This window comes from Cherax quadricarinatus, chromosome 10 (genome assembly GCF_038502225.1).
Source record: "Cherax quadricarinatus isolate ZL_2023a chromosome 10, ASM3850222v1, whole genome shotgun sequence".
In the NCBI taxonomy this organism is placed as follows: Eukaryota; Metazoa; Arthropoda; class Malacostraca; order Decapoda; family Parastacidae; genus Cherax; species Cherax quadricarinatus.
In genome coordinates, this window is record NC_091301.1 from 41191824 (window position 1) to 41214778 (window position 22955).

The window sequence follows — 22955 nt, forward strand, 5'->3', positions numbered from 1 at the left end:
GGCAAGGGGTTCACAGTTCAGGAAGAAGGAAGATATGGAAGGTTAACAGAGAAGATGTGAAGGTAGGAAATCGATTCTCTGTTCTCCATAATGAGTGCACTTCAGTGGTTAGTGAGGTTAAAGATACCACTGACTCCCCTGCTTATCAAGGTAAGAATATTCTAATTATAGGAGATTCTCAGGTAAGATACATGGACGGTGCTTTTTGTAACAGAGATAGAAAGGTCAGACAGAAGGTGTGCCTCCCAGGAGCTGGTATTGGTGACATAGTCAGCAGGTTTGATAATATTATGTCGGGTAATGGGAACAAGTTAGTGCTGGTGGAAATGACATCAGGAAGGGCAGGAGACAGGAGCTGCTGGATAAGTATAGGTCAACCATAGAAGTTGTCAGGTCTAAGGGAGGGATCCCAATCATATGTAGCATCTTGCCTAGAAGGGGAGTGGGCAATGAATGGATGCCTAGGGCAATTGGTATAAATTGCTGGCTAAACAGGTACTGCAAGGAACTTGCAATCCCATTCATTGATAACTGGGACAAATTCTATGGCATGATATGTATGCAAGGGATGGGGATCATCTCTCTGGGGCTGGAGTGGTTGCATTAGCCAGTTCGAGTGAGGGGGGTCATTGATGACTTGTCTATGAATTTAAACTGATAGTTTATAGAGGTATGGGTGTTTGTGGGAAACAATCAGGCTGCAGTATTAGGGATGAAAACATCAGTTATTACTGGGATACCTCAGGGATGTGTTTAAAAGACGACATTCAAAATAAAGTTGCTAGTAAAGGTAAAGCAATTGATCAACAAAGAGAAGTAGTAGAGGGCAAAGAGAGATTAGCTCCCTTAAGGTTTACTATACAAATTGTAGGAGACTATGAAATAAGATAGATGTGCAAAGATTACTTGCAAGTGCAAGTAATATAGATATTATTGCTAAAAAATAGACCTGGTTCAACTTGAAAGATAGAGAAATGCCTTTTGAATGCAACATACAGGGTTATAAACTATTCCACACTGATAAGGTCAACAGGAAGGGTGGTGGAGTGGTGATGTATGTCAGAGATAATTTAAACTGTTGTGTTAGACCAGATGTAAGATTAGAAACATCAGACACAGAATCTGTTCGGCTACAGTTTCTCGAAGGTCTTGAAAAATTTATTTTGGGTGTGATTTATAGGCCCCCCCAAACCTTGATAGGGAGTGCGGTAGGCTGCTATGGGAAGAAATTCATAAGACATCTAGATATGAAAATGTTTTGTTAATGGGAGATTTTAACTTTAGAAAAACTGATTGGAACAATGTGACAGGAAATCTTGAGTCTAGTGACTCTCTTGATACGGTTCAGGATTGCTTTTTAAAACAGTTTGTGACAGAACCAACTAGAGAAAACAATCTGCCTGACTTGGTTCTTGCCAAAAAAGAATCACTAGTTAATAATACTGAGGTTAGTGATGAGGTAGGGGAAAATGATCACAAATCACTTAGTTTCAATATATCATGGAATTACCCAGATAATTGCAATCAAGTCGCTGTCCCAGATTTTCGCTTGGCCGACTTCATGGGTATGAGAAATTACCTGGGTGGGCTAAATTGGGACGACCTTACTATGTGTCAGGTAGGTAGAGTTGGTTGCCAATATAACATATTTCAGAGCATAGTGCTGGCTGCCCAGACGACTTTTGTCCCGAGTAGGGAAATTAGATCTAACAAAAATGATCCCAAATGGATAAACAATAGATTAAAACATCTCACTGGTCAAAAGAGAGTTATATTTAGGCGTATCAAAGGAGGGGAAGTGCAGTTAAGAAATCAATATATTCAATTAAAGAGAGATATAAAAAAAGGAATAAGAAAAGCAAAAAGGGATTACGAGGCTAAAGTTGCAAGGGATTCAAAGACTAACCCAAAAGGGTTATTTCAGGTATACAGAAGTAAGATTAGGGACAAGATAGGCCCACTTAAGAGTAACTCGGGTCAGATCACTGACAGGGATAAGGAAATGTGTGAGCTTTTCAATACCTACTTCCTCTCAGTGTTTATTCAGGAAGATACTAGTGAAATTCCAGAAATAATAAATTATGTAGAAGAGGACAATAGTAAACTATGCACGATTAGGCAAACTTGTGACATGGTCCTCAGACAAATAGAGGAATTAAAACCTAACAAATCCCCAGGATCTGATGAACTGCTTGCAAAGGTGTTAAAGGAATGTAAAGAGCAACTTAGCATACCTTTGCCTAATCTTTTCAATATATCACTACAAACTGGCATAGTGCCAGACAAGTGAAAAATGGCAAATGTAATACCTATTATAAGGCAGGTGACAGGACCTTAGCTTCGAACTATAGACCAGTAAGCCTTACCTTTATAGAATCAATAATTGCCGAAGCAATTCGTAGCCATCTTGAAAGGCATGAATTGATTAATGACTCTCAGCACGGTTTTACAAAGGAACGTTCCTGTATTACGAATTTACTTTCTTTACTAAGGTATTTGAGGAGGCAGATCATGGCAATGAATATGATATTGTGTATATGGACTTCAGTAAGGATTTTGATAGAGTTTCACATCAGAAACTATTGAGGAAACTTAAGGCACATGGAATAGGAGAATTTTTTTCCTGGGTAGAGGCATGGTTGACAAATGGATAGCAGAGAGTTTGCATAAATGGGGAGAAATAAGAGAGGAGGCACGTCACAAGCGGTGTTCGAAAGGGCTCAGTGTTGGGCCCCTTGTTGTTCACAATCTACATAAACGAGGGAATAAATAGTGACATAAGCAAATTTGCTGACGACACTAAAATAGGCCGTCCAATTCATTCTAATGAGGATATTAGAGCACTCCAGGATGATTTGAATAGATTGATGCAGTGGTCGGAGAAGTGGCAGATGCAGTTTAATATAGACAAATGCAAAGTTCTAAATGTTGGATAGGAAAATAACCATGCCACATATAAACTAAATAATGTAGATCTTAATATTACGGATTGCGAAAAGGATTTAGGAGTTCTGGTTAGCAGTAATCTGAAACCAAGACAACAGTGCGTAAGTGTTCGCAATAAAGCTAATAGAATCCTTGGCTTCATATCAAGAAGTTCTTTTGAACATTAAAATGGTATAAAATACCGACAGGTTGTTAGGTAAGACACACATGCAACAGTTAGGTATCTTTATTTCGAAACGTTTCGCCTACACAGTAGGCTTCTTCAGTCGAGTACAGAAAAGTTGATAGAAGCAGAAGATACTTGAAGACGATGTAATCAGTCCATCACCCTTGAAGTTTTGAGGTGGTCAGTCCCTCAGTCTGGAGAAGAGCATTGTTCCATATTGTTTCAGACTATGGAACAATGCTCTTCTCCAGACTGAGGGACTGACCACCTCAAAACTTTAAGGGTGATGGACTGATTACATCGTCTTCAAGTATCTTCTGCTTCTATCAACTTTTCTGTACTCGACTGAAGAAGCCTATTGTGTAGGCGAAACGTTTCGAAATAAAGATACCTAACTGTTGCATATGTGTCTTACCTAACAAGTATAAATAATAGAAGTCCTCAGGTTGCTCTTCAACTCTGTGTATCCTTGGTTAGGCCTCATTTAGACTATGCTGCTCAGTTCTGTTCACCGTATTACAGAATGGATATAAATGCTCTGGAAAACGTACAGAGGAGGATGACAAAGTTGAACCCATGTATCAGAAATCTTCCCTATGAGGATAGACTGAGGGCCCTGAATCTGCACTCTCTAGAAAGGCGTAAAATTTAGGGGGGATATGAAGACTATCTACAAGTTCTTTCCAGAAAAATATACTGGTTTGCCTTACAATAAGAATATGGCTAGCCTGCGTGATACATTAAAATCTCTCTCTCTCTCTCTCTCTCTCTCTCTCTCTCTCTCTCTCTCTCTCTCTCTCTCTCTCTCTCCATATATATGTCGTGCCGAATATGTAAAACTGGTCAATTAGCAAGAACTCGTTTAAAATTAAGTCCTTTCTAAAATTTTCATTTATACGTTTAAAGATATTTTTTTCATTAATATAAATTTTTTTAATTTTGTTCCAAAAGCTGGCACTGGACAAGCACCTAAAGTCAGTTCCTGATCAGCCGGGCTGTGCCTCGTACGTTGGTTTGCGTGCAGCCAGCAGCAACAGCCTGGTTGATCAGGCTCTGATCCACCAGGAGGCCTGGTCACAGACCGGGCCGCGGGGGCGTTGACCCCCGGAACTCTCTCCAGGTAAACTCCAGGTAAAGAATCTTAGAAAACTTAACTAACCTTATTATAACAAGAACAATTTATTTTAGCCTAACCCAACAAAATATATTTTAGATTTGTTTACAATAATTTAATACTAAACAAACAGTGAAATATATTTTTTTTCGTTAGGTTCAGAATGATTTTGGCGAAATTATTGCATACACAAATTTTCGCTTGTCCTATATGGCAAGATAAGCGTTGCTATTTAAGCCAAGATCGCAAGTTCTGCCTATTCGGTACGACACACACACACACATATATATATATATATATATATATATATATATATATATATATATATATATATATATATATATATATATATATATATATATATATATATATATGCATATGCAATAAGATCACAGTAAACAGGTGATATCAGAATATACAAAACAATCATTGTGAAAGAAGAGTGAAATTCCAAGCGTTTTCGTGACTTCTCACATTATCATTATCCTGAGAAGTCACGAAAGCGCTTGGAATTTCACTATTCTTTCACCGCGCAATGGCATTCTTCATAAGGAACCGTGAGTGACAATGCTAATCTCCACTACTGGTGGTACTACATGGGAATCGTCAATATTCTACTGATGTTTATATGGAAACAGCGAAGTCAGTGGGACCTGCACTCATTCACATGAATGGCAACATTCTTCATGAGGTACAGTCACCACAACTATCCGTGATGGGGACCCATTTGCATTGCTGAAATGGATCAACTCTCACCTCAGATTTTTCGTAATTCCTTCAAACAGATTTTGTTGTAAAACGACCTTCAAGAAAGATGAATCAAGTTGATCCTGGCCAAGCTCAAGATTGATTGAATGGCACAGGAAAGAAACGGTGGCATAATAAGCATCACACTAACCCCCTTGGTCCTAGTAAGGCGGAGTCCCTCATGCAATTTAGGATCTCAGATCTCTGCTGAAACGATACCAATAATGTTAGGATTTGAATAAAAGTGTGTTGTTCATAATGAAGATACCTAAAGTAGGAAGGCAGAGGACAACACGGTGGGAAATAGCTTGATTAGAGGCCATGTTTTCTCAGCCCCAAACCTTCCAAATGTTTTACAAAGCATAACTACGACCATAAGAGAAATTTGGGATATGCTACTGGAAGCTGAAGACCGCGGTCAGGAACGGTTTCACAGTTTTACTGCATAAAGGCTACTCAAAGCAACTAAGCTGTCTGGGAATTAGCGTGAGGTGTTACTGAGCACCATGGCTTGCTGTAGTGTTTTGGAGTCTCAGGTTAAAGTGTTGAAGAAGGAGGTTCTACTTCATCAGGAGGAAAATAGGAGGCTGAAGCTTCGCCTAGATGGGCTTGGGAGCGAGTGTAAGATGGTGGGAGCTGGTGAAGAAAAGGATACCAGCAGTGAGCTAAAGAGTTGCAGCCGCTTTAAGTGGCAAGGGGTTCACAGTTCAGGAAGAAGGAAGATATGGAAGGTTAACAGAGAAGATGTGAAGGTAGGAAATCGATTCTCTGTTCTCCAGGATGAGTGCACTTCAGTGGTTAGTGAGGTTAAAGGTACCACTGACTCCCCTGCTTATCAAGGTAAGAATATTCTAATTATAGGAGATTCTCAGGTAAGATACATGGACGGTGCTTTTTGTAACAGAGATAGAAAGGTCAGACAGAAGGTGTGCCTCCCAGGAGCTGGTATTGGTGACATAGTCAGCAGGTTTGATAATATTATGTGGGGTAATGGGAACAAGCTAGTGCTGGTGGAAATGACATCAGGAAGGGCAGGAGACAGGAGCTGCTGGATAAGTATAGGTCAACCATAGAAGTTGTCAGGTCTAAGGGAGGGATCCCAATCATATGTAGCATCTTGCCTAGAAGGGGAGTGGGCAATGAATGGATGCCTAGGGCAATTGGTATAAATTGCTGGCTAAACAGGTACTGCAAGGAACTTGCAATCCCATTCATTGATAACTGGGACAAATTCTATGGCAAGCATGATATGTATGCAAGGGATGGGGATCATCTCTCTGGGGCTGGAGTGGTTGCATTAGCCAGTTCGAGTGAGGGGGGTCATTGATGACTTGTCTATGAATTTAAACTGATAGATTATAGAGGTATAGGTGTTTGTGGGAAACAATCAGGCTGCAGTATTAGGGATGAAAACATCAGTTATTACTGGGATACCTCAGGGATGTGTTTAAAAGACGACATTCAAAATAAAGTTGCTAGTAAAGGTAAAGCAATTGATCAACAAAGAGAAGTAGTAGAGGGCAAAGAGAGACTAGCTCCCTTAAGGTTTACTGTACAAATTGTAGGAGTCTATGAAATAAGATAGATGTGCAAAGATTACTTGCAAGTGCAGGTAATATAGATATTATTGCTAAAAAAATAGACCTGGTTCAACTTGAAAGATAGAGAAATGCCTTCTGAATGCAACATACAGGGTTATAAACTATTCCACACTGATAAGATCAACAGGAAGGGTGGTGGAGTGGTGATGTATGTCAGAGATAATTTAAACTGTTGTGTTAGACCAGATGTAAGATTAGAAACATCAGACACAGAATCTGTTCGGCTACAGTTTCTCGAAGGTCTTGAAAAATTAATTTTGGGTGTGATTTATAGGCCCCCCAAACCTTGATAGGGAGTGCAGTAGGCTGCTGTGGGAAGAAATTCATAAGACATCTAGATATGAAAATGTTAATGGGAGATTTTAACTTTAGAAAAACTGATTGGAACAATGTGACAGGAAATCTTGAGTCTAGTGACTCTCTTGATATGGTTCAGGATTGCTTTTTAAAACAGTTTGTGACAGAACCAACTAGAGGAAACAATCTGCTTGACTTGGTTCTTGCCAACAAAGAATCACTAGTTAATAATACTGAGGTTAGTGATGAGGTAGGGGAAAATGATCACAAATCACTTAGTTTCAATATATCATGGAATTACCCAGATAATTGCAATCAAGTCGCTGTCCCAGATTTTCGCTTGGCCGACTTCATGGGTATGAGAAATTACCTGGGTGGGCTAAATTGGGACGACCTTACTATGTGTCAGGTAGGTAGAGTTGGTTGCCAATATGACGTATTTCAGAGCATAGTGCTGGCTGCCCAGACGACTTTTGTCCCGAGAAGTGAAATTAGATCTAACAAAAATGATCCCAAATGGATAAACAATAGATTAAAACATCTCACTGGTCAAAAGAGAGTTATATATAGGCGTATCAAAAGAGGGGAAGTGCAGTTAAGAAATCAATATATTTAATTAAAGAGAGATATAAAAAAAGGAATAAGAAAAGCAAAAAGGGATTATGAGGCTAAAGTTGCAAGGGATTCAAAGACTAACCCAAAAGGGTTATTTCAGGTATACAGAAGTAAGATTAGGGACAAGATTGGCCCACTTAAGAGTAACTCAGGTCAGATCACTGACAGGGATAAGGAAATGTGTGAACTTTTCAATACCTACTTCCTCTCAGTTTTTACTCAGGAAGATACTAGCGAAATTCCAGAAATAATAAATTATGTAGAACAGGACGAAAATAAACTATGCACGATTAGGGTAACTAGTGACATGGTCCTCAGACAAATAGAGGAATTAAAACCTCACAAATCCCCTGGCCCTGATGAACTGTTTGCAAGGGTGTTAAAGGAATGTAAAGAGGAACTTAGCATACCTTTGCCTAATCTTTTCAATATATCACTACAAACTGGTATAGTGTCAGACAAGTGAAAAATGGCAAATGTAATACCTATTTACAAGGCAGGTGACAGGAACTTAGCTTCGAACTATAGACCAGTAAGCCTTACCTTTATAGAATCAATAATTGTCGAAGCAATTCGTAGCCATTTTGAAAGGCATAAATTGATTAATGACTCAGCACGGTCTTACAAATGAGCGTTCCTGTATTACGAATTTACTTTCTTCACTAAGGTATTTGAGGAGGCAGATCATGGCAATGAATATGATATTGTGTATATGGACTTCAGTAAGGCTTTTGATAGAGTTTCACATCAGAAACTATTGAGGAAACTTAAGGCACATTGAATAGGAGAATTTTTTTCCTGGGTAGAGGCATGGTTGACAAATGGGTAGCAGAGAGTTTGCATAAATGGGGAGAAATAAGAGTGGAGGCAATTCACAAGCGGTGTTCGAAAGGGCTCAGTGTTGGGCCCTTTGTTGTTCACAATCTACATAAACTACATAGACGAGGGAATAAATAGTGACATAAGCAAATTTGCTGACGACACTAAAATAGGCCGTCCAATTCATTCTAATGAGGATATTAGAGCACTCCAGGATGATTTGAATAGATTGATGCAGTGGTCGGAGAAGTGGCAGATGCAGTTTAATATAGACAAATGCAAAGTTCTAAATGTTGGATAGGAAAATAACCATGCCACATATAAACTAAATAATGTAGATCTTAATATTACGGATTGCGAAAAGGATTTCGGAGTTCTGGTTAGTAGTAATCTGAAACCAAGACAACAGTGCGTAAGTGTTCGCAATAAAGCTAATAGAATCCTTGGCTTCATATCAAGAAGTATAAATAATATTAAAATGGTATAAAATACCGACAGGTTGTTAGGTAAGACTTATATGCAACAGTTAGGTACTTTATTTCGAAACGTTTCGCCTACACAGTAGGCTTCTTCAGTCGAGTACAGAAAAGTTGAAAGAAGCAGAAGTAAAGACGATGTAATCAGTCCATCACCCTTGAAGACGTAGTTTTGAGGTAATCAGTCCCTCAGCCTGGAGAAGAGCATTGTTCCATATTGTTTCAGACTATGGAACAATGCTCTTCTCCAGACTGAGGGACTGACCACCTCAAAACTTTAAGGGTGATGGACTGATTACATCGTCTTCAAGTATCTTCTGCTTCTATCAACTTTTCTGTACTCGACTGAAGAAGCCTACTGTGTAGGCGAAACGTTTCGAAATAAAGATACCTAACTGTTGCATATGTGTCTTACCTAACAAGTATAAATAATAGAAGTCCTCAGGTTGCTCTTCAACTCTATATATCCTTGGTCAGGCCTCATTTAGACTATGCTGCACAGTTCTGTTCACCGTATTACAGAATGGATATAAATGCTCTGGAAAACGTACAGAGGAGGATGACAAAGTTGAACCCATGTATCAGAAATCTTCCCTATGAGGATAGACTAAGGGCCCTGAATCTGCACTCTCTAGAAAGGCGTAGAATTTAGGGGGGATATGATTGAGGTGTATAAATGGAAAACAGGAATAAATAAAGGGATGTAAATAGCTTGCTAAAAATATCTAACATAGACAGGACTCGCAGCAATGGCTTTAAACTGGAAAAATTCAGACTCAAGAAGGATATAGGAAAGCACTGGTTTGGTAATATGAGTACCGTCATAGAAGCTAAGACTTTGTGTAGTTTTAAAAATAGGTTGGATAAATACATGAGTGGGTGTGGGTGGGTGTGAGTTGGACCTAACTAGCTTGTGCTACTAGGTCGGATGCTTTAAGTGATGTGTCTGACTTTACTAGGTCAGTGAGGTCAGACTGTTAGTGAGCTTAAGCCGGTAGGAGAATTGGACCTGCCTCACATGGGCCAGTAGGCCTGTTGCAGTGTTCCTTCTTTCTTACGTTATGTTCTTAAGTACACGAGAATACTGCCATGAAACCCGTCGGTTATAAAACCAGGAAGAACTAGATATATTTCGATTAGAAAAAGCATTTTTCAGTAATTGATCTGATTTAAATAATTCCATTTTTTCTACTGTTAAAGAACATCGACAAATTTGCCTGTACATAAACAAAACTAATAGATATTATCATGGCCTTAAGATGTATCAGTTATTAATTATATATAATTACTGAAGCTGTTCAGAAAAGGTAAACTAAAATTTATTTAACGTGGTTTAACGAAAAAAAAAACACATTTTTATACACAAAATGGTCAAATCTACATCAGCATACTTGAATTTTCCTCTCTTACGTCTTCGAATTAGGAGGCCCTTTTTTTTGAAAGCTTAATGCATCGTCATTCCCGGATGCTGGGTATGGAATCCATAATTCTGACAATAGGGCACATGAACATACTCATTGTTCCAAGAATCTGAAGCTGATTGGATGTGATGCTCTCGAGTTATGAGAGAAATAAAATAAAGTTGAAGACGAAAATAATAGAATAATTCAGGCAACCTCTTAAAGGTTTCCCTTCAGTGATATCTAATACTTTTCTAACATTCAACAACCTATATACCTTAAAATACAAGACAAGGACAAGCTTGACTGTCTACCTCTCAGTCGCTGCCATAAACTAGGTTCGTGCCGGAGTCATCAGAAATCGAGTCCACAAAGGAGCCACGATAGATGGTTTACCAAAGAAAAGAATCTTCCCTGCCGTTAATACCCCCACTCGACACTAACACGACGAGTAGTGTCAATGTCCCCTGTGACCATCCTTTACCCTGTACATCCTTTACTCTGTGCACCAGTATATTTACCAAAAAATAAGACAGCAAGGCTTGGCAAAACTGTATTTAGGCTGGGAGTGCTAGAGGCGCTAACAGCATTTGGCTAGAATTGGGCGAGGGCCAGATGACAAGAACACAGAGTTGTACACCTTCAGTTACCACTTCGTGTAGGTGGCGCCAAGAGCCTGGTCGAACAGGGGATAGTGACCACTGAAATCGACTCTATACAGACTCCTTGACCTGCAGGTGATCTCTAGTGATATCTAAGCCGTCAGACAGCCATTCGAAGTCAGACCAGGTGGTCCTGCAGAAAGTCCACCTGACAGTCCGCTTCCCTTCAGGTGCTGCAGATCTTAGCACTGCAATTGGAAGAACAACAGATAACCTCTTCCAAAATAGGTTCTTATCTGGCTAAGCCGCTCAAACATCGCCACAGTATTAATATGACACAATATGTTTGCTCCTGGGTGTGTTGATCAAAGGATCACCTAGAAGTAAGCTTAAAGTACGTTTCACTTTCTTGTTCTTCGTTTTAAAAGCGTTTAATTAATGACTTCATAAATCTACATACATGTACTACACGCAGTCCATTACCATTTTCTTTAATATTTTTTAATGTTAGTTTTATTCCGACGAGTAGTTAAGGACCCAGTGGAAATACTTTACTTTGACTTTTTTTGGGTTATCCAAGGTTCTCTACACATATGCTGCTATGTATGATAATATATGTAACTTTATTTGTGTATACCTGAATCAACTTAATTACTTACTTAGGCCACATGCCCTGCGAGATATTCATAACCAACTAGCAAAGTTGATCAGATATATTTCTCACATCGTAACATATGTAGTCAGGAATTCCTGGAAGAAAAATGTTGCACCATAATTGAAAGTTTTTCTGAAATAAAATTCTCTACTTTATTACAGACTGCAGACGCAGAGCCCAAACTAATAATGAAAACACTACAGAAAACAACAGAACAGATGTATTTATTATTGCATCCAAAGAAAGATCAGCCACCATTGCAACAACATTTTAGAAGTTATACTAATGTCGCAGTCCTGACATCCAAAACCATTTATGATCTAGTCAGACCTCATGTTCCTAGGAAACCAGACATCAACGCGGGTGTCTACACATCCTCTGGAAAGGATGTAAAAAAAGGAGCTATGCAGAGAAAATGGTACTTGACATTAACATCAGGATTCTTGAACACAAGTACACTTGCAGAACCCACAACCCTAACAATGTACTCATACTATAGACTGGGAAAACACTGGCCTCTTATGGCTTGCAATGACAATTGGTCACCAAAGAAAATATAGAACGAGGGGGTGTCTGGAAGCAGTTGTCCAAACATCATAGAACAAAAGCTGGGCATTTTCAGCATCGCTAACCTCCCGATACAACTCATCCTACGTAGACAGGTATCTGCAAGTAGTCAAGTGAGGTTCTCACTCAAAAATCTGACTTTCCAACTTTGAGCCTCATTTCAAGGAGCATTTATTGGCGGTCTGTTTTTAACTTGACAACTTTCACGTCTGAGCGAAACTGTTCAGATAAAAGGAGTCATTTGCTATAAATGTAATTGAACTACATACATGTCAGTTCTTTCTCGCTTTCAAAAGAGGTAGAATGTTACTCACCTGTACCAACAGATGCCAGCACCAACGATGCCGCACACAGCCACGGCCGTGCACCCAGCCACCAGAGCTGCGGAAGATAAACATATGAATGCACAGTAAAGAATTCAAAAGGTCATAGGACACAAAGTATCAAGTTAGCACTACTACGAATGATCGGTTAGGTTATGCTTTTCAAACTTTACGAGCTTTTAAGAGTTTATCACGGTGGAAAATTAAACACAAATACAGTATAATGCGATCCTTTATTAACTACATTTCGCCCACACAAGGAACTTGATCAAGTCACAGACAGATCTACCTGGGTAAAGAGCACATGAGTATATATATACTCGTGTGCACTTTAATTTTTCAATCGTCTTCAATTTTTCCATCGTGTCGGTATTTTATACCTTTTATCTTCAAGAATTCATCACCTGAGAAAAAATACAAAAGGAACCACCTAAAATTAGCCGTCTAAGTTGCTCCTGACTGTATCTTTGACTTTCTGTGTGGCCTGATGATAAATGGGATAACTAAAAAAACTTGCCAAACTAACCAAATTTACTTTTCCTAATTGTGCTTACAGTGCTTCATATAATAGTAATAAGTAATTTATTTCCAAAACATATAAAAGTATTAAGAAAAACTGAAAAGCAAATAGGATGCTCAGCACATCATACGTGATTAATTTAATTCTCAAGAAACAGATGTTCTTGAGAATGTAAAGAATTAATATGACGGTATCTGTAAAGGCTTGAAGATATTTAAATAAACTGGGTAAAGAACCAACTTTTGAGATAATTGTTGTAATATATACGACAGAAAAGTGCCAGAAACGACAACAGTTTTCTTGTGCTCATAAGTTAATGGGCAAATAAGTGTCCAGTTGGGAGTATATACTTGGTCATTTATCTGCGCCTAAGTTCCAAGGATCTAATGTCATACTTGCAAGAAATGTTTCTACAGCTGCCATATCTACCTACACAACACATCGTCCTTAGCTTATGTGATCTCTTCCTCTCACACACTAAATTATTACTGAAAGAATTAAGAGTAAGGAAGGGTAGGAGATGGGTAGACCAAGTGTTTACAATGAAGCATTTAGGTGAACAATATTTAGATAAGGATAAAAAGGCTTTCTATACATTTATGCATTCGGAAAAGGCATATGACAGGGTGAACAAGGAAGCAATGTGGCAGATGTTGCAAATGTATGGAATAGGTGGTATGTTATTGAAAGCAGTTAAGAGTTTTTACGAGGATAGTGAAGCTCAGGTTAGAGCACGTAAGAGAGAGGGTTATCATTTCCCAGTAATAGTAGGCCTTAGACAGGTATGCGTGATGTCACTGTGGTTGGTCAATATACTTAGAGATGGGGGTTGTAAAGAAATGAATGCTCGGGTGATGGCAATAGGTGTGGGATTAAGAGATGGAGAGAATTTAACACAAAGTGGGAGTTGTCACAGTTGCTTTTAGATGATGACAATGTGCTCTTGGGAGATTCGAAGAGAAGTTGCAGAGGTTGTTTGGAAGGGCATGTAAAAGAAGGAAATAAAGGTGAACATAGGAAAGAGCATGGTGATGAGGATAACCAAAAAATTTAGGTAGTGAAAGATTGGATATCAAATTGGAGGGAGGAAGTATGGAGGAAGTGAATGTATTCTGGTATTTGGGAGTAGACTTTTCAACAGATAGGGTCTATGAAAGATGAGGTGAATTACAGAATTGATGAGGAGGAAAAAGGTGAGTGGAGCACTAAAACGTCTGTGGAGACAACGAACGTTATCCGAGGAAGCAAGGAGGAAAGGTTCTTATAAAGGGTGTGAAGCATGGGTGGTGAATGTTGCAACAAGAGGAAGGCTGGAGGCAGTGGAGATATCCTAAGGTCAATGTGTGGTGTGAATATTATGCAGAGAATCCGTAAACTGGAGATTAGAAGGAGGTACGAGGTTTTTAAAAGTATTATCCAGAGGGCTGAGGAGGAGTATTATCCAAAGGACATATAAATCTGTAGTGGAAGGAAGGCGGGTATGGGTCATCCTAGGCAAGGTTGGAGGGAAAGGGAAAGGGTGCAGGGGTATTGGGTAGCAAGAGGGAGAGGAATTATTATTATTAGGTTATGCAGGGGATAGTGCAGGGGTAGAGGATAGCAAGAGGGAGAGGTAGAAAGGGCTGTGAGGAGTATTAGAGGCATCATCATCAAAGTTTGTGCAGTAAATAAGTTGCTGTCAAAAAGTCAACGAGAGAGTCTGGGTTAAAGGAGGGTCCATCACAGTGGGCTTTATCAAGTCACAAACAGATCTGTGACTTAATAAAGCCCACTGCATGGGCGAAACGTTGTCAATAAAGGATCACATTATACTGCTTAAGTGTTTATATTTCCAGATGGAGAAGAGAGAAGAGGATCGACAGGATGTGGATCGGTGTCCATCAATGGTTTAGTCTCCACAATGTAGTCGGAGATAGCTTCAGTTGTTTCAGAGGACAAGGACTTTGTATGTGGGATGATACTGGAGATAGAAGGATGAGGGTGAATAAAGATCGGGGCGAAAACGGAATTTACCAACGTGGAGAGGGCGAGAGGTTAGAAGTAACTTCAGAAGCTTACGAGGGAACAGAAAATGAAAGTACTGTACGAGGGGGAGGATGGACCTCCACACTCGCAACAGAACGAGTATGGGGTAAAGATCCAGGTACCGAGACTGGAAATGAAAGAAATTTACACTTCGGGATTTGTTGGACTTTGAAGAAGTAGAAAGGCGATGGGGAGGAGCTGTTGTGCGAGGTCTTGTAGACATAGAAGCTTGCGTGTGACATGAAGATTGGAGAACAATAGAGGGTGATGAGGTAGGGACTTCGGAGTCCAGGATTGTAAAAGAGTTAGATACAAAGGTGACTGTGGAAGGTGTGATTGCAGGGTAGGCAGAGGGAAATGGGACCCCAGAGGTTGGAGGTCTCTTAGTAACTCGAAAATGAGAAATACAGGGAAGTCTCCCCTGGAGGCGTAGATGAGAGACTGCCATGGTGTAAGTAAAGCCTTCAGTCTCTTTGAGACAAAGGATTTCACGTTCGTTTAAGTAAACCTGGCAACGACGAGAAAAAGATGGATGAGGTTCATGACAATTAAGGCAGGAGGGAGGTAGGCCACAAGATGTCTTGGTATGGTCATTGGCACCACAGACTGGGCATTCAGCCATGGATCTGCAATATTTTGCCGGAGTGCCAAACTGCCAGCAATTTCTACACTGTTGTGGTGTAGAGGTCACCTGTCGGACTTGTAAACAGTGTCCCGCAATATAAACTGAAGATGGAAGCTCACGGCATTCAAAAGTTAAGCGAGCTTCATTGCAGAAGTAGCGTCTCCGCCCGCGGACAGGCAGTACATACGTGTATACTTTAATGATCGGGAGGACTTGGAGCTCAAGCTGTTCCAGAATGTCATCACCACATGTCTGGAAATAACGTTGAACAATGGTATGTGATAGAATGATGGTACCACTGCAAAAATTGAGAGACTGATATTTTTCATCTGTCACAGGAATGCCATCTATGGTTGGAAGGAGAGAAAGATCGTGAGCTTGGCTAGCATTCTGTACTGCGACGATGCATGCACCGCTCTTGACAGCTTGAAACGGAATATTACGACCAACATAGCGTAGGAGCGCCTTGCTGATACTATGATCAGAAAGATATTCAGAAGATGTCAGTTGTAGAGTGAAATCTTCGTCCATTGTGTACTATACTGCATAATATGTAAAGAAAGTGATTGTGTTGGCTTTTTTCTGAGGAGAATGAGAATCAGTCGAAATAATGTCATCAGAAGAAGGTCGTTGTCGTTGAGATACAGGACCAGAGGTGGTCCGTTTTGAGGTGGGAACGGGATCCAAAAACCATCGCACCATATGGGGAGAGGCCGGAAGCATAGTTAAAGACGTGCAGAGGTTGGAGGTGTCAAAGGAGTCACGCCGAGCGTCTGTATCTGGAGTGTGGAACAAAATGTCACCCGAAGAAGATACAGGGGCTGTAGAAAGGTCCGAGGAATGGTTCGGTAACAAGACAGGGTCATCAGAGGGTGCTGCTACAGGAAGGGGCCCAGGAGAAGGAAGTTCATGGACCTGCGAGTCCGTGGTTAGGTCACTCTTTTCTTTTGTTTTTAAGATAAAATAAAGAAAAGAAAAAAAAAGAAAAAGAGGGGGAGCATGGAGGGGTAGCTCCTAGGGTGAAAGGATTACAAATCTCCCATTCCGTGCCCAAGAGGACAACCTCAGTACAGCCTGTAGTGGAGATGTGGCATGGAACTCGTGCCATACCCTACCCTTCAAGCCAGTAAACCAGCAATCTGGGATAGCAATCTCACATCTACCAAGCCACCCCGGTGGACAAAAGGGAGGGCAGTCGGAAACCCACCACTGGATGCGACCGGCAAATCGTCAGTTGACAGCCAGGTAACTGTGTACTGCTAGGACAGTACTGACCCACGTCCCCAACATGCCTGGAATTTAACCGGGGTCCTTAGTATGTGGGTCAAACACGCCACCACTTAGCTGCGACTCACTTCATTTTGCACACCATACATGTCTTGAGCAACTTTCCTAGCTCTGACGAGTAGCATCTATTATCACGGGAATACACTCTACATTGTAAATCTCTACTGCGAATTTCAAAATTCCTCTCTACTCCGTTTAACATTACTCAAGAAAAAACGAGAAAATTTGCCAAAACAATAATTACACATTTCGTTTGTACTCACTGCTGGTACATACATATGAAAGAACACAAATTTTGTGTAAGTTCCATACCAACCACCTACACTAATCTACCATCACATACCAACCACCTACACTAATCTACCATCACATAACAACCACCTACACTAATCTACCATCACATACCAACCACCTACACTAATCTACCATCACATACCAACCACCTACACTTATCTACCATCACATACCAACCACCCACACTAATCTACCATCACATAACAACCACCTACACTAATCTACCATCACATATCAACCACCCACACTAATCTATCATCACATAACAACCACCTACACTAATCTACCATCACATATCAACCACCTACAATAATCTACCATCACATACCAACCGCCTACACTAATCTACCATCACATAACAATCACCTACACTAATCTACCATCACATAACCACCTACACTAATCTACCATCACATATCAACCACCTACACTAATCTACCATCACATAACCACCCACACTAATCTACCATCACATAACAACCACCTACACTAAGATACCATCACATATCAACCACCTACACTAATCTACCATCACATAACCAACCAACCACACTAATCTACCATTCGTAACTAACATTAACGCAATGTAAAAGAGTATTTCTCTCTTATTAGCGTAACTGTGGGACCTCTGGACCTTTATGTACAGCATAACCTGCCATTACTTATCTCTATACTTCTGACATTTTCCTGGATGAATGCCATTTCATCTAGAAACCTTGTGAACGCCAACTGTGAATAAGCAAGACACATCTGCAACAGGTAGGTATCTTTATTCCGAGACGCCTACAGAGTAGGCTTCTTCAGTCGAGTACAGAAGAGTAGCAGAAGCAATAGAGATATGAAGACGATGTAATCAGTCCATCACCCTTGAAGACACAGTTTCGAGGTGGTCAGTCCCTCAGCCAGGAGAAGAGCTTTGCTCCACAGACTGGAACAATGTTTCAGACTATGGAATAAAGATTCCTAACTGTTGCACCAACTGTAATCAAAATCGTATATCCATCCTTAGCACATCTGCATAGTTATTAATTTAGACGATATCTTCATGGGGCATCTTGTTTGTCTATGTCATCACCAGTCAAGTTACTGTGACCATATTGATATTGATTGTTCGTTAGGTTTATTGTTTATTAACTGCAATGGGGTCATTAAAGCTTCATATCACTCGTACCATACCAGTTAAAGATACCGTATTTTCCGGCATATAAGGCGCACTTTTTCCGACAAAAAGTCTTGGAAAATCAGCTTGCGCCTTATATGCTCAAGGTCAGAGTCAAGGGTAGGCTCTGGGTTACACTTCAGCAGTTGTTTACTAACATTACATTATAACTGTCGGGAAACATAGTCTTATATGTCTCATATGATCGTGCGCCTTATATGACAGAAAATACTATACGTTAATCCAAATATAGTAAGGTTTAAAATAAATTCCTAGTGTTTATAGAGATACAGTGTGTGTTTCCTAGTGTTTATAAAGATACACTGTGTGTTTCCTAGTGTTTATAAAGATACATTGTGTTTATAACCTATGAGCTATTATTACCAGGGCTACATTTAAACAGTTCCCTGTTACTGCCCACTCACTGTAATCATCCACCGGTGACCTTGCCTGTGATTGCTGTTGCATCACCAGTACAACTCCACCAGGCCCTTTAGCGTACACCACTGAAAGCTAAACAACAGTCGTCATATTGAAAATGGTATAAAATACCAACAAATTGATGAACATGTGCAACAGTTGGGTGTTTTGTTGAAACGTTTCACCTACACAGTAGACTTCAGTCAAATACAGAGGCAGCAGGTGTAGTAGCAAAATAATAATGATGTAATCATGCCATCAACCTTGGAGAAAGAGTATTTGAGGTGGTCAGTTCCCTCAGCGATCTCTATGGTCGAAGCAATATGAAGTTGAAACATGACACTGGAGTCTTAAATAACGTCGAAGGCGAGGTGGAAGATCTCTATGATGTTGCAGGGAACAGGACTCATCAGAAGAAAACAGGCAAGAACTGAGGAGCTCTGCAACAAGCCTACTGGCCCATGCTAGACAAGTACCTCTGGAATCCAACCATTCTTGATACTATAAATTAAACATATGTGCACCACTTGGGTATCTATATTGTGGAAACAAATGGCTATACAGCATCTTTATCAGTCCTATACAAAGAATGGTGATGATCAGTAGTTTGAAGTAAACACTCTCTCAGCCTGGAGTCGATGTAATCAGTCCATTAATCTTAATAAGAATACAGCATATGAGCGAAGGGGCATTTTTACATTGCAGACAGTTGAGGTAAAGCAGTCGTAGGCGGTGTCACCTTAGACAAATCCATAGGGGGAAGTACATTATTCCTATAGGCTTAGACAAGCAAAGAATTCCCTGTATCAACTAATTTATCAACTTGTCGGTTCTCTGAACCATTTATCTACGTTCTTGGTACAGAGGACATATTTCACAACTTCATTTCTTAATTACTGGAATTATATGATTTGCAGCATACGAAGGTACTCTCACTGGTATGAGGGATGCCCCAGTAGAAGTAGGTCATGCCTAAGAGTTGGGTCAGGTGTAGTTGTGGAGTTGTCCTCTGTACCAAGACGCCATTCGACAATGCCTTCGTCTGCTGCAACACAGCTGACTCCGGTATATAAGCTCGCTACTTTCTGCCTCTGCTTGAGATTCATCATGACTACGGTACTAAACACCTGCTCCTAGGCTGGGGGACTGATTACTTCATCCTCAACCCATTCAGTTTTCTGTTTTTATCCCTGTATTGTAATTGATAAAGCCATCAGTTGGCAAAACGTCTACGTAATGAAGATACCCAATTGTTGCACATGTAATTCTTCACACTTGTACAAATTCTAGGGCATATTTATGTCCTAGTGTCTGCTCAGGTACCTTTTTAAATAAATTTCTCCGTATCAGTAATCAATGTTTAGGCCTACTGGCCCAAGATAGCCAGGACCTTTGTCGAATCCGTCCTTTTCTCAGCTATATAGACGTCCAACCTGTCGTTAGTCTGAGTCATCTTCAACATAACACACCGGACTCTTCACCTTACTATGCTCATAATAAAACGCCTGATTGCATGTAAAAATAACGCGATGAAAATAGGAAATAAAACCTGAGAGCTATCGTCTGTTCACACACATTTTCAGAAGAATAGGAAGAGGAGTGGAGGGAGTGGAGGGAGCAGTTAGGACTTTAAACTAGGAATAGTTAGTGGTATGGGTTTTTGGCAGGAAAACAGTGAAGTCCCAGTGTAGTAATATTACGAGTTCTAGGGGAACTAGTAATAATAAGAACGAGATAGATATTGAAAAGCCAGGGACCTTGGGTGATAAGGACAGTAATAGGTTTAGTAGAAAAATAGAAATGAGCAGGAAGGGTAAAGAGAAAGGAGAGTCTTTCAATGTTTATTATGCTAATTGCCGTAGTGCTAGGAATAAGATGGACGAGTTGAGATTAGTTGCTAGTGTAGGTAACATTGATGTATTTGCCTTAACTGAGACGTGGTTTAATTCAAAAAGTCGGGACATGCCTGCGGAATGTCATATTCAGGGTTTTAAATTGTTCCAAGAAGATAGAAGTATTGGGAGGGGGGGTGGGGTGGCATTGTAAGTCCGAGATCGCTTGAACTGTTGCATAAAAACGGGTATTAAGTCTGAAGTAACACATACAGAGTCTGTTTGGATAGAATTTTCAGAGGGGCATGAAAAACTGATTTTAGGAGTGATATACCGTCCCCCTAACTTAGATAGGGACCAAGGGAAACTACTATGGGAGGAAATTGTTAAGGCCACAAGGCACGATAATGTAGTAATTCTAGGAGACTTTAACTTTAGTCATGTTGATTGGAATTTCTTGACTGGGAATTTAGAATCGTACGACTTCTTAGAAGTATTTCAGGATTGTTTTTTGAAGCAGTTTGTGACAGAACCTACAAGGGGAAATAACCTGCTTGACTTAGTTATGGCAAACAATGAATCCCTTGTTAATAATTTAGAAATTTCAGAGGAACTGGGTGCTAGCGACCACAAATCAATTACATTTAGCATTGAATGGAAGTACGATAGTAGCGATAACTCAGTAACAGTCCCAGATTTTCGCTTAGCAGATTACGATGGGCTTAGAGAACACTTATCATCTGTTGACTGGGGTAACGAAGAGAGCTATCAATATGACAGTTTTCTGAACACTATACATGCTGCTCAAAGAGCGTTTATCCCATATAAAGAAATTAGATCAAATAGAAATGACCCAAAATGGATGAATAATAGGCTCAAATATCTACTAGGGCATAAGAAAGGAATTTATAGGCGTATCAAAAGAGGTGAGGGTCATCTTATGAATCAGTATATTGACATTAAGAGGGACATTAAAAAGGGGATAAGAAAAGCTAAAAGGGACTATGAAATTAAAGTTGCTAGGGATTCAAAAACTAACCCAAAAAGTTTTTTCCAGGTCTATAGAACAAAAGTTAGAGATAAGATAGGTCCCCTTAAAAATAACTAAGGGCACCTTACTGACAATGAGAATGAAATGTGCTTGATTTTAAATAATTATTTTCTCTCAGTTTTTACACAGGAAGACACTAACAATATTCCAGTAATTAATTTTTACAGTGGGCTAGAAGAAGATAAATTATGTAACATCACAGTCACTAGTGAGATGGTTGTGAGGCAGATAGACAGACTGAAGCAAAATAAGTCGCCGGGTCCTGATGAGGTTTTTTCAAGGGTTCTTAAGGAATGCAAAATGGAACTCTCTGAACCATTAACTAATATTTTTAATTTATCTCTTCAAACAGGTGTAGTGTCTGATATGTGGAAGATGGCTAATGTAACTCCTATTTTTAAAACAGGGGACAAGTCGTTACCGTCAAATTACCGCCCAATAAGCCTGACCTCAATTGTAGGCAAATTACTAGAGTCAATTATAGCTGAGATTATAAGAAGCCATCTCGATAAGCATAGCTTGTAGATGAATGGTTCAGAGAACCGACATGTTGATAAATTAGACACATGTGCAACTCTTGGGTATCTTTATTGAGGAAACGTTTCGCCACACAGTGGCTTCATCAGTCCATACATAAGAGAAACTTGAAGAACAGGAGGAGAATGAGGTAATCAGTCCCTCAACCTTGAGTCGATGTGTTCAGTCCATCAATCTTGAGTAGAATACGGCAGATGAGCGGAGAAGCAGCTTATAAACCGTATGGCAGGAGAGGTGCAGCAGTCATAGGTGGTGTTACATTTGTTCAATGTGGAAGTAGGTTGTGCCCAAGAATTAGGCAAGCGAAGAATTCCTAAGTATTAAGATCCCAAGAAGTTGCAGTGTCTGACAGGTTTGTAGATGAATGGTTCAGAGAACCGACATGTTGATAAATTAGACACATGTGCAACTCTTGGGTATCTTTATTGAGGAAACGTTTCGCCACACAGTGGCTTCATCAGTCCATACATAGGAGAAACTTGAAGAACAGGAGGAGAATGAGGTAATCAGTCCCTCAACCTTGAGTCGATGTGTTCAGTCCATCAATCTTGAGTAGAATACGGCAGATGAGCGGAGAAGCAGCTTATAAACCGTATGGCAGGAGAGGTGCAGCAGTCATAGGTGGTGTTACATTTGTTCAATGTGGAAGTAGGTTGTGCCCAAGAATTAGGCAAGCGAAGAATTCCTAAGTATTAAGATCCCAAGAAGTTGCAGTGTCTGACAGGTTTGTAGATGAATGGTTCAGAGAACCGACATGTTGATAAATTAGACACATGTGCAACTCTTGGGTATCTTTATTGAGGAAACGTTTCGCCACACAGTGGCTTCATCAGTCCATACATAGGAGAAACTTGAAGAACAGGAGGAGAATGAGGTA

General features: G+C 40.0%; 1 protein-coding gene across 1 annotated transcript in view; it reads right to left on the minus strand.

Moving 5' to 3' along the window:
* The window catches only part of LOC128687811 (uncharacterized), an 834709-nt gene that overhangs the window by 50325 nt on the left and 761429 nt on the right, over positions 1-22955 (minus strand). The window contains exon 5 of the mRNA XM_070083794.1: positions 12320-12386. Within this exon, the coding sequence (XP_069939895.1) occupies positions 12320-12386 (67 nt within the window). The remainder of the gene's footprint in view (positions 1-12319; positions 12387-22955) is intronic.